Below are 13,529 nucleotides of genomic sequence, written 5' to 3' on the forward strand. Positions count from 1 at the left end.
CATGCCAAGCACCGACATTTCAGTGCCCGTGAAGGAGCCAAAAGAAACAAAGATGATATACTTTTCCTAGCCAAACTGACTGAAGAGAGGGACTGCCATAAATAAAATAAGCCAGACAGAACTCCTGGTACACATCTGAAGTGTTTTTAAGACATGTGGGGTACACAATCTCACTCTGCACGGCAGGGATCCTAATACACCACATTCCCTAATTGAAACTAATTCTCTGGGTTTATCAATTTTGTAAGAACAAGGTTTCCTATTCTAGGCTCATGTTTTCCAAGCTACTAATGCTGTAGAGTCTTTGAAAACCACTATTTTCAAAAACCATTTAATTCGGAGAAATGTTGACAACCAACATCCTTCCAAGCAGAATGGCCCATTTTCTGTAAAATCAAAATAAGACATTACAAGTACGTCTATTTTAAAAAGGCAAATCCTTTCGAAGTTGCTGGAACTTACACTCTCCAACTTTCTCTCCTCTCACTTGTTCTCGAACTCCCTTCAAATCTACCCTGAACCACCACTTCCCACACAACATTCTCAAACACTGCCCTTGTCGTCAAGGTCCCCTATGACCTCCACGTTGTTAAATTCAACGGTCAGCAGTCATTCTTCAACTATGCCGTATTTCAGTTGAACGCTTCTGCCTTTTGAACCCTTTCTGCACTTGGCACTCTGAACTTCACCCCAGACTCCTCTCCCGCCTCTCTTCTCCGCTGTCCCTTCTTAGCCTCCCTCGCTGGATCTGCCTCACCTTCCTGACCTGTTATTGTGGAGTGTCCCAGGGCTCAGGCCAAGGACCTCTAGGCCTAACCAGTTTCCCAGCTTCCCCTCTATCCCCCTCTGAATCATGTACAACACGCAGCCACAATGCTCTTGTTACTGCATACGGTACAAGTTCCTACGTACGGCTCAAGACTCAGCAAGGCCTCAACATTACACTCACTGAAAACCCAAGTCCTTCCCACAGTCGACCCAAACCAACACCAGCGCTACTACTGCAGCCTACTAACTCCTCTCATTACTTCGGCCTCCTTGCTATTTGTCAGACAAGGGGGGCATACTTGGACCTCAGGGGCCTTTGGGATTCTTTTTTTGTTTGAGTTTTTTCAAAGACTTTATTTTTAAGTAATCTCTACACCTAATGTGGGGCTTGAACTTCTAACTCGAAGATCAAGAGCCACGCGCTCTACCAACTGAGCCAGCCAGACACCCCAACCTGTGCGAGTTTGCATTTGCTTCCTCCACTAACAGGAAGGTTCTTCTAACAGATTTTCATGTGACTAGCTCCCTTCCTCCACTAGATCTCTACTCTAAAGTTCATCTTCTCATCCTGCTAAACTTTCCTGCCATCCACTTCCCTGGGATCCAAATTAAACCTCCAACTACCCCACCATCCACCTCCAGGATAATCTATAGCCCTTCTCTGTTTTATCACCAAAATATTTATCATCATTATCATTCTCATAACACACAGCTTACTGACCTGTTTTGTCTATCTATCGTCTGCTTAAATGTAAGCTCAGTGCGGGTAGGATTTTTTTAAAACATCTTGTTCCCTGCTAAATCATCTAAATTTTCTAACTCAACTCTCACAATAATCAATAGATGGTGTTCAAAGAAATGTGATTATTCTTAATAGCTGTGTATGACTCTCTTATTCAAAATGGGCCCAGCACGCTTCCGCTGCGCAACTCTGCTACCCTCTCTTATTCAAAATGGAATGGAAGAACACATCCTTAATGCAGGAAAAAAAATTGCTAATGTATCTTGATACTGAAACACTCAATGCATTTCAGTTAGTTAAAAATAAAACAAGCATGCACCATAGCCATTATCCTTGAAATAGAATCTTTGTCATTAGGAATTCTAAAAAAGAAAATTGGCAAGGACAGCTAAAATTAAATGGGCATATTGGGTATTTTATAGGTCACTGGACATTTACAAAAACTCTCTAAGAACTACTATTATCTCCACATTATAGATGAGGAAATGCAATTCAAAATAAATTAAATAACTGATACTAAGATAATAGCTGGGGACTGGCAGAACCAGGGCAAATCCAAGTCCCTGGCACAGAGGCCTTTGCTCTTAAACACAAACCTGTACTGAAGCTCTCGCCGAGGGGAAGGCATGGAGCAACTGGAAAATGTGGTGGCCACTAGATGACTCAACATCTGCTTCATATCAGAAAATCAGTTCAAGGCAGTCACGATAATCCAATTCCCTTTGCAGTGACTGCCTTAGGAATGGGCAGGAGTTTTACTTCTGTGAGGTAACTGGCTGGGGAATAGCTGGGAAGAGTGTCCTCACTTAGAGACAGACATAAACCTCAGAACCTTATCTAGATTTGCTCCTGGAACTTCTACAGCTATCCCGCACGGTCTTATGGAAGAGCCGCAGAGAGAAGAAAGGGAGGCTAAGACAATGTGGCACCAGCAGATGAACCTGCTGAGCTTGGTCCCTTCTCCCCTCTGAGCTCCCTGTTCACTGTGAGGTGAGAACTGCTGTCAGTCTGAACAGGGGTTTCTGTTACCCAGAAGCATCCCAAGCGATTCAGAAGGTTATAGACTTGCCCCTCTTGAAGTCAAGTAAGAAAGTATTATAACGGATTTGTTTTTAAGTTTAGGAAGAAGAGTTATTACACAAGAAATGCAACTAGTAATCACACTCAACAGTAACAGAAAGAACAGTGGCTGCCAAGGGCCCGGGGGGAGAAGACACAGAAGTCATTCAATGAGGGTGCAATTTCAGTTCTACAAGATGAAAACCTTCCAGAGATCTGCTGCACAACAGTGTGCATATAGTTAACATGAATGTACAGTGCATTTAAAAATGGTTAAAATAGCAAATTCTGACATTTTTTTACAATTAAAAAAAAATACAAATATCATTAGCTTCTCTTTACCAAATAAGTACTCATGTTAAAAATGAGAAAAAGATCCCAACCATAATACAACATATAAACAACCTAAGAATAATGACACAAAGACATAAACTAAAAATAACAAGAAATCAACAATAAAAAATTATAAAGCTCTAATGAGGGAAACAAAGAGACTTTGATAAACACAGTCGTATATTTTTTGAAAAACTTCAACGTTTGATGTCTACCCTACCCAAACTTACTATAACTTTAAGGCAATTCCAATATCAAAGTGCCTTCAAAGCTCAGCTAGAAGAATGATCAATAAATTTTAGAAGAAAATAATAAATTATTAATATAAGGAGAGAATGACAAATGAAAATAAAGAGAAAAATTTGGAAATCAGACCATAATACATTTTAAGAATTTTGCATGAAATCAATTTAACACTTATAATCAATAAGGAAGGGATAGACAAGTGAATAAATGGAACTAATTCTAATGAAACAAAGAAAAAGAGACAAACTGAAAAACAGACTATAAAGAACAAGAGGGAAGATGGGGGGGAGGGGACTAAGTACATTTGTCGTGAGGAGCACTGAGTACTGTATGGAATTGTTGAATCACTATATTGCATTTCTGAAACATATATAACAATGTATTTTAACTATACTGGAATTAAAATTTAAAACAATGGAACTGATTCTACTGGTTAAATATATGAAAAAATAAAATTAGATCTCAGCTTCATATCACCCTACACAATAAATTTAAAATATGAAATACTAGTGTGATAAAGGAAAACTACAAAAGAATGGAAAAAGAATACAAACAAGTACTTCATATAACCTTACTTAGGTCTTTCACAGGAAAAAGCAAAATACAAAACCACAAAGAAAAAGAATGGTCTTAGTAACATTAAAAACACACCCTACTGGTGTCCCACTTGCTGGACTGTAATACCAGACATCTCATTTATTTCAATGAAGAGAATGAGACCCCAAATTCTACTTTCTTGTCATATTTATAGCTATCTGATATAAACAAAGGGATTGCTTATTCTTGATGGTTTTTGTTTATCCATAAAGCATTTCCTTGGTTTTATACTATAATATAGAACTCTTTTTTTATTTCTTTATAACAAACTAGGTAGAAGAATTTGGGTACTGAAACATTATAGAGGATGAATTATTCTCACAAAAACTTTATAAAACAGTACAGAATACACACTATTGCCACTTCACTTAAGCTTACAGTAAAGCAACATACCTAAGGTCACATTACTAATAAATATACGTACAGTTATAACTAAATGCCAGACTTCTAACTCTTTCCACTAAGCCAAAGAATACATTTATGTAACACATGTATACCTACTTAGATGGGTGTGGGGCTGTGCACATGCACAAGTCACATAAGTGACAGAAAGAGGGAAAGAGAAGGGAAAGGGGGGGCGCCTGGGTGGCTCAGTGGGTTAAGCCGCTGCCTTCGGCTCAGGTCATGATCTCAGGGTCCTGGGATCGAGTCCCGCATCGGGCTCCCTGCTGAGCAGAGAGCCCGCTTCCCTCTCTCTCTCTCTGCCTGCCTCTCCATCTACTTGTGATTTCTCTCTGTCAAATAAATAAATAAAATATTTTAAAATAAAAATTAAAAAAAAAAAAAAAGAGAAGGGAAAGGGAAGGGCGGGCATCAGGGAAAAGGGGGGGGCGAGGGAGTGGGTACGGAAGTACGCACTGCCCGGTACTGACTGAACGCTTGTGTCCTCATTCCCAAACTCCTGTGCTGAAGTCTGACGCACATTGGGATGCTATCTGAAGGAGGGGGTTTTGGAAGGTATTAGGTCATGAGAACGTTCACGAACAGGATTATGCCCCTGTAAGAGGAGGCCAGAGAGCTAGCTTGCCCTCTTTCCACCATGTGAGGATATAGAAAGTGGACTTTCAGCAATTTAGAAAGGAGCCCTCACCGGAACCCAGACAGGGAAGCACCCTGACTTCAGACTTCCAGACTCCAGGACTGCGACAAATAAACGTCTGGTATTGAAGTCACCCAGTCTATGGTAACTTCCGAGAGTGGCTCAAACTGACTATGACATTCATGTGTATTTCCTTTTTTTGTTGTTTTAAGATTTTATTTATTTATTTGACAGAGAGAGATCACAAGGAGGCAGAGAGGCAGGCAGAGAGAGCGAGGAAGAAGCAGGCTCCCCACTGAGCAGAGAGCCTGATACCCGCGGGGCTTGATCCCAGGACCCTGAGATCGTGACCTGAGCCGAAGGCAGAGGCTTAACCCACTGAACCACCCAGGCGCCCCTCATGTATATTTCTGTCTTACTATTCTTGAGCATATGAAGAGATACTACTTTGAGGAATCGGCTGAAATATTTTATAAATAAAAGGTTGCCAAATCACAATGAGGAAACCCATTTATAACCCACATGTAAGTGAATTCCAAATGAATTAAAGAGTTCGATGTTGCTGATTTTCTCAATAGCTCACATGCAAGTGCTTAGGAATTTAAAGATTTATTTATTTATTTTAGAGAGAGGGAGAAAGATATGGAGACAAGAGCCTGACATGGGGCTTGATTCCAGGACCAGGGCCTCACCTGGCCACTCAACCAACCAAGCCACCCAGGTGCCCCTAAGTGTTTAGGAATTTGATGAACACGTTCTCTGAAAAATGGTGAAAAGTACTTGTAAAGAAAGAAAATGAGGCAAACAAGCAAAAGCAGCCAAGAAATTCTGATGAATTTACCAGGTTCCTGCGGTTAAAAAAAAAAAAAAATACTCTTATAAAACCCATGGAATCAACATTTACTTTGAAACACCTTAAAATAGCTTTGATATATAAAAGCAGATAGCACTCCCCACAACCACCTCAGGGTAGCTCAGCCTTGAGGACTGATGCCTTCTCAGGAGTCAAGGGCTTACTCTAGCCATACTCCCTGCCAACTTCTTAAAACAGACAAGGCAAGTGAATGCAAAACTGTCCTCTGCTGGGAAAGGGATCTGGTCCCCAGCCATTCCTCCACCAGGAAAGTTGGCACAGCTCTCCCCCAAACTAGTAATCATTACATGACAAATTAGGCAGCTAACACGTAATAATCATGGAATTAGGAAATATAAGTGATGAAGCTTAAAGCCCAGAGGACACCTTCCTTAGCTACCAGATCTAACAAAAGAGCGCAACAGGTGCAGAAATCACAGGGGGAACGGCGGAAGTCGAGAAGTTTAGAGAAAGCCCGAGGTGTTCTCACTAGCACCTGAGAAGCTTGCGATGGCGGAGGAGAACAAGCAAGGGCCTCGCTCAGAAAAGTGTATCCTGACCTGCCAACGGCATTTGGACCTAAGGAAAACAGGCATCTTGAGCAAAACTAAGTGAAAGATCACTAAAAGGGACTAAATTGTTTCCATGACTAATTCTTCCTCTCATCATTATCTGTTAGTGCAACAAATTATTAAATCAAACCACAAGACCGACAAAATCACTTTAGCTTCAGATAACATGAAGTGATTGTTTAACACCGCTTTCAATGATTCATTTCTGCCAACAGTAGTGTTTTAGAATAATTAGCATGTATTTGATGCTAAACTGTGTTTAGCCAATTTATTTACGGTTATCCTAAGAAAAATTGCTATTGTTTCTGACATTAACTTTTTTATTTCCCCCTAAAATGCACTATCTTCTTACTATCCAAATACTATGGGTACATACGTTAGTGTCTTTTTCCAAGTCATAAATGATGAAAGAGTAAAATCCATAAAGATACTGGGAAAATCAGATCAGCAGCCAAAACAAGCCACACAAAGGAAGGGCTGCGGGCTACTGGACATGGAAGCATAAACATTACATGAGCACACCCATGACTGAGCAATGCACAGCCACACCTGGAGGCTGACTCTTGGACTCCATTCCCAAGCCAATCATGAAAACAGGCCTCCTAAGGCGAAGTGTAAAGATTCGATCACCCAACATCAGCTTTGATGTCAGGGACCTTTTCAGCAAACAAGCAAAAATAACTTAGATTCACGTTGCCTAAAAGTAAGATTATACTCTGTCAAATAAATCAATATATTTTGCTGGATGTTCCAGATCTCTGTTGTCATGGATAGGACCTATTTCACAGTAGGCTGGAAATAAGTAAGTTCCACAGAAACTAAACTCACCAAAAACAAATCATTGTTATATAAGGAAGATATGCACAATTATCCATATAACTGAACTTTTGGCCTATATATATCCTATCTGTATCATTAATGTAATTTTTTCCAACTTTTAAAGATTAATGAGGGATGCTTGGGTGGCACAGTCCGTTAAACGGAGGACCCTTGGTTTCGGCGCAGGTCGTGATCTCAGGGTCGTGAGATCATGTCCCAAGTCAAGTCCCACGATAGCCTCTACACTCAGCAGGGAGTCAGCCTGAGACTCTCTCCTGCTCTCCCTCTCCCTCTGCTCCCCCAGCTCATGCATGCTCTCTAAAATAAATAAATAAATCTTTTTTAAAATTAAAAAAAAAGGGGGGAGGGGTAATGAATGCAACAGTAATATACAGAGGAGGATCAGTCCGGGATGATGGGTGGGCTAGGAAGCACCAGGAATGTCTCTCCACCTAGAAGATGATGACACTGGCAGGATCTCTCTGAAAACTAGTTTTGAACTCCAGTCCAGTCAAAGGCTTGCAATTTTAGGGGAAAAGGTGGATGGTAAACTGCAAAAAAATTTTGGTCAATTTCAGCTCTTAGCTCAGTGGCAGCTACTCATGCCCCCACCCCAGCCCGCGGCAGGATGCTGTGCATGTACTCCTGGGGCGGTTCACACACAGCTTGTGGGTGCCCAGGCAGACAAAAAAAAAAAAAAAAAAAAAAGACCCTGTCCTCCAAACTCTGGGGACCTGTGCTATGATAACTGATTACTGTTCTCATCATAGACGAACAGAAAGTAAGATTGGTAGCCATTGTGACTGCACCTTTTCCCACTGTCGTGAGCCCCATGCCCTCTGGCTGAAGTGACTTCTAGGGGATTTAAAAGGTCAGCTCCCCCATTTTCCTCCATTTTTTGCTTTTTTTCCCTTTCAGAAGCCAGATATTAAAGACTAAGACATTCAAAAATGGCTGCATTTATGAGAAAAACTGGAAAGTGACCACACATGCACAGGGAAATGCTCAGAACATACCTGAAAAGACCTTACCTTTATACCTGAGGCTGATCTTGGCACAGAGACAGCCCCCAACAAATAAACAGAAATTAACAACAACAACAAAAGAATAAACCCTGGAGAAGGAGGACAATCCGAGTTCCAGAGTTACCACATTTGGCTCAAGTCATGATCCGAGGGTCCGGGATCAAGCTCCGTGCTGGGCTCCCTGCTCAGTGGGGAGCCTTCTTCTCTTTTCCCTATTGCTTCCCCTGCTTGAGCGCTCTCTCTCACTCTCACTCTCATTCTGTCACCCTCTAATAAATAAAATCTTTTTAAAAATGCTCAAAAAACTAAAGAGATAGAGAAAGTCAGGAAAACAATATGTAAACAAAACGAAAATAATAAAGAGTTAAAAATCTAGAAGGAAATTTTAAAATTCTAGAGCTGAACAGTGCAACTGAAAAACTCACTAGGATTCAAAGGCATACTGGAGCAGGCAGAAGAATCAGCCAATATGAAGACAAGACATGAGAAATTCTCAAGGATAAAGAACAGAAAAATCAAAGAAAGGTGAATAGAGCCTAAGGGTCCTGTGGGAGACCATAAAGCCAACCAGTGTATAAATCATGGGGGTCCCAGAAGGAGAGAGAAAAGGGAATCAAGAAAATATTTAAATAATGGCTGAAAATTTCCCAAATTTGATTACAGGTATGAATAGAAACATTTAAGAAGCCTGGAGCACCTGGGTGGTACAGTTGGTTAAGCAGCCAACTCTTGATTTTGGCTTGGGTCATTGTCTCAGGGTCTTGAGATCAAGCCCCTTGTGGGGCTCTGTGCTCAGAACGGAGTCTACTTCTGCTCATGCTCTCCCTCTTTCTCATATAAACATAAATAAACCTTAAAAAAAAATTCAAGAAGCTCAATGGACCCTAAGTTAGATGAACTCATAAACCCACATCAAGACACATTATAATTGAACTTTGAAAAACCAAAGATAAAGAGAAAATCTTGCAAATAGCAAGAGAGAAGTAAATCATCACATACAAGGGATTCTCAAGAGACTGTCAGATTTTCATCAGAAACTGTGGAGGCCAGAGGCAGTACTGGGCTGATATATTCAAAGTGTTAAAGGAAACAAGGAAACCAAAATAAACTGTCAGCCAAGATTCCTAACAGCAAAACTTGGTTAAGACATTAAAACTGGAAATTAACACGTTTCCAGATAAACAAAAGCTGAGGCAGTCTGTGACACTAGACCTGCGCCACAGTAACTGGTAATGCCAGTGGTCCTGCAAGCCTGAAATGACAGTACCAGGAAGCCAAGTGAGTAAGGAAGGCCCTCAGTAAAGGCAAACACATGAACAATGATAAAACCTAGTATTATGGTAACTCTGGCTTGAAACTCCACATTCTGTTTTCTATATAATTTAAAAAACTAATACATTTAAAAAATTATTGGTTTATGGTTTGGGGCACAGAATGTATAAAGATATAATCCTGGGATATCGACACTTGCACCTAGGGAAACACTCATCTTCCTGTCGTTATACGTTTGCTTTACTAGAAATTTCAAATACAATTACAGATTAGATAGTCTTCTCGAACTAGTTTCTCTCAACGTGACTTGTTTTTCAGATTTTTGCATCATGATGTATGTATCAGTATTTCTTTCCATTTTAGTCCTAAGTGGCATTCCACTGTAAGGATGTATCACAATTATTTACCCACTTACCATTTAATGTACATTTTAGATGTACATTTTAGATGATGACACTGGCAGGATCTCTCTGAAAACAAGTTTTGAACTACTGTAGCACTGTGATTTTAAGTTGGATTTCCCTAGTGACTGACAATGCTGAATAACTTTTTCATGAACTTGTCATTCATATAACATCTTTAAGAAAGATCTATTTCTTTATTGGGGTGTCTGGCTTATTTTTGAACTTTAAAAATTAATTACTACACACTCAAGCCTCTTATATACATAACTATACTTATTTATATAAATCTATATATCTCTGAATACATTCTACCATTTGCTCTACTGTTTTATAATCTCAGTAATACCCTTTGAAGTACAAAAGTCTGCATATGTTTTAAATTCTGTAATGAAAATTAAAAATATGCTTCTAAAGACTAGGGACAAAGATATATTTGCAACACAAAATTACAAATAGAATTCAAACTATATTCTCCGTATGACTCTATGTAAGGTTTATATACGCTACATGTATGTGTGTCTATCAATACACACACATATATATACACTTAGAAGGGAATACATCAAAATGTGAAAACGTGCTTACTGAAGAGTTTGTGGGATTACAGGTAAGTTTTTTTCTTCTCCTTCTTAAACCTTTTTCAGATTCTTCCTAGTGGCAAGTCAGCACCCTCTGAAAATGACTTGAATACATTTCTTGAAGATCAAACTAGTTCATTAGCTACACTCAGGACTTCAGAAATGATCAAGGTCCCAATAACATCTGAAGATAATCAAGATACAAGCACTGTATTTATCAAAAGAATAAAAAATAATACAAGGTATGATTCTGGCTTTAAAACAAAAGCTAGACACACATGTAGCTCCAAAACACCCCTGTCCCAACAGAGCTTAATGGAAATAAACTATAATGATGGAAGGTTCTTTCTACTAGTCCATTCAGTAGCTATTAACCATAGTACAAGAGGAAATATGGCTGGTGACTACACAAATGGTGGCAATGAACATGCCTGAGAAACTGAAATTTTAATTTAATTTTAATTCAAGTAAGTACACATAGCCAGTGGCTACCACACTGGTCAGCACAACTTTATGGGGGGGAAAAATCAGATTCATGGCTCTACTGCCCATTTTCTCCTCCTTCCAGTCATTCAGTAATTTACTGATATCCTATCATCTTTCATCTCTCTCTAGACATCAAATCATAACTTAAAAAAAGATCATATGTTATTTCACTAATGGGTATTTACCCAAAAGAAATGAAAATACTAATTCAAAAACATATATAAACCCCTACATTTACGGCAGCATTATTTACAATCGCCATTTCCTTCATTTATACAAACAGAGAGAGGGGGGCAGGGGGAAGGTGAGGGAGAGAGTGAATGTTACTCAGCCACGAAAAAAGAATGGGATCTTGCCATGTGCAATAACATGGATGGACCTAGAACAGATTATGCTAAGTGAAAAAGGACAAATACCATGTGATTCACTTACATGTAGAATCTAAAAACCAAAACAAACAGAAAGCAGAAACAGACCCACAAATACACGGAACTGATGGCTGCCACAAGGAAGGGATTAGGGGAGGGGGGATGGGCAAAATGGGTGAAGGGGAGGAAGGGAGGAGGAGGTAGAGGCTTCCAGTTACGGTAGGGTATAGCAGATGAATCACCGTCAGTGGTGCTCTAATAGTGCTACATGGTAACAGATGGGAACTACGATGACAGAGAGCACCACATAAAGTATAGAGCTGTCTGTCCAATCACCATGTTGTACACCGAAACTAAGGTACGCCATGTGTCAACTATACTTCAATTTTTAAAAAAGTGAAAAAAAATCATACATTAAGCTTCCTATACGTTTCCTTGAGAATGAGAACAAATAAAGAATACCAATTAACTCCAAGATTTTCTGAGTAAAACCAGTTAGCCATTAAGATGTAATAGCCCAAACCCAATTTACTTTTCTTCCACCTAATTCTTCAAGGGTAACCTGAGTTTCTGATCTGTGTTCTTCAGAGATGCTCAGTCACCTGCCATCTTTTCTCTTTTTATCTTTGTTCTTCCTCTTGTGGAAAAGCAAAAAGAATGGAAAAGTTGAAGTGACACAATTTTATCAACAACATCACTCTAGCAAGTAAGAAACAGACTATACTTGCTAAAGCAGGATTATGCTGGCAAGGACATAGACATTCATAGTAAATTCTCCTGTCATTTAGAGGCATTAATGTCATGCTGACTTGGTTTTTGCTTGCCTTGCTATAAAGCATGTTTTCTCTCTCACTTACATTACTAGGAAGCTGAAAAGTATCCCTAGGGCTCACAAATAGCTAACTTAACCCGGTGTTAATTCCTTCTGGTATCTTAGAGGAGTTTCTTATACACATGTGTATTTTAACTGCTCAGATTCGACTGTAATTTTTCGCACTCTAACACTTTTTAATACTTTGTTCAAGATTAATGAAGGTATAAAACAGAAAAAATAAGTACAGATTACTTAGACATTCCATAAGGTTTCAGAACATCTTCCTACCTCTAATAATGTCCAAATTAGAAACAAAAAAAACCTTTTTGTCTGAATTTTGAAAAAATCATTTGAGGAAATAGAAACAATATCATTTTTAAACACTGTGATTGGTTGTATTCTACTTCTCCAAACACGAGATTCAAAACCAAGATGAGTCACAGCTTTCGCTAGCTATTTGCCATGCTTACTTCCCACGCCTCTTACATTATCAGTGTCTTTCTCTCACTGACGCTGTTTTATATGATCTAACATACCTTGAATTTTCATGTTCTTGAAAATGTTGTGCTCTTAATTGGAATGCCACGAACAATGATGATGCTATTGCCAATAACTGGTTTCTCTCATTCTCTGTTAACTTGTGTCCTAGGGAAATCAATCAATCAATCAATCAATCAATCACATACATCATGTTAATATCTAGTGCTTCTATCTTATAGAACTTTTAGTCAGTCAAATCAGTATTTTATAAAACATCTATTATGGGGTTACTATTGTACCAGGCATGCAGTGGGGGAGGAGAAGGAACAAGCTTATCTAGGATCTCGATAATTCCAACGCCTGCAAACCAACAAATTGAAAAATTTCTAAATCATTAGATAGTCACTTCTCATACGGAGTCAGACTGTGACTTCCACGCAACTTTTCCAATCTGACCTAACACCGAATAATTCTATTCCTCTAATTCTATTCTTTCTTACACTTGCACATTACCAATCTTCAAAGATAAACCCTGCCATGACTAGTCTTATGATAATGAGTTCCAGCATAAGGCTACTCCTGATCTCAGATCAGAGGGAACTTGAGAACCTGCTGTCGCTCGTGGCCTGACGCCCAAGGCCATGACAGGCCCGCCCTGGCTGTGACTTCGGACTCCTTCTGAATGTTCATCACTTTCCCCTCTGGTTTTTCCCTTGCCGAAATCTCTGACCCAGCTGGTCCTAATGTCTGGTAATTCATGTTCCAAATGTTGTTCTAACTAGGTTAGACTCAAATCCAGCCTAACCTTTTGGACCTGAAAGCTGGTCCAAAGCAGACACGGGCCCTGACTGAATCCTGGGTTCGAGGTAAGGATTAGTCCATCATCTGGCTCTTTTACCAGAGTGAGCAATATATGGTATGTCCTACGAACTACAAATGTGACCTCTTTTGTGCCAGACGCGGTCAACAAATAAACATAAATCAGTGCCTAGGGCTCAAGTGGGCTGAACTGACGACAGCTGGACTGTTCCTTACTAATGAGTCTCCAATTCTCCAGGCTAACCACCTGGAGTT

General features: G+C 39.6%; 1 protein-coding gene across 2 annotated transcripts in view; it reads right to left on the reverse strand.

The window, feature by feature from the left end:
- PCCA (propionyl-CoA carboxylase subunit alpha) overlaps positions 1 to 13,529 on the reverse strand; it is a 414,664-nt gene that overhangs the window by 167,925 nt on the left and 233,210 nt on the right. For both annotated transcript variants that reach the window (XM_059143714.1, XM_059143713.1), the window contains one exon: positions 12,512 to 12,620. In XM_059143714.1, coding sequence (XP_058999697.1) covers positions 12,512 to 12,620 — 109 coding nt within the window. The remainder of the gene's footprint in view (positions 1 to 12,511; positions 12,621 to 13,529) is intronic.

The sequence above is a fragment of the Mustela lutreola genome, chromosome 13 (assembly GCF_030435805.1).
Source record: "Mustela lutreola isolate mMusLut2 chromosome 13, mMusLut2.pri, whole genome shotgun sequence".
Classification (NCBI taxonomy): domain Eukaryota; kingdom Metazoa; phylum Chordata; class Mammalia; order Carnivora; family Mustelidae; genus Mustela; species Mustela lutreola.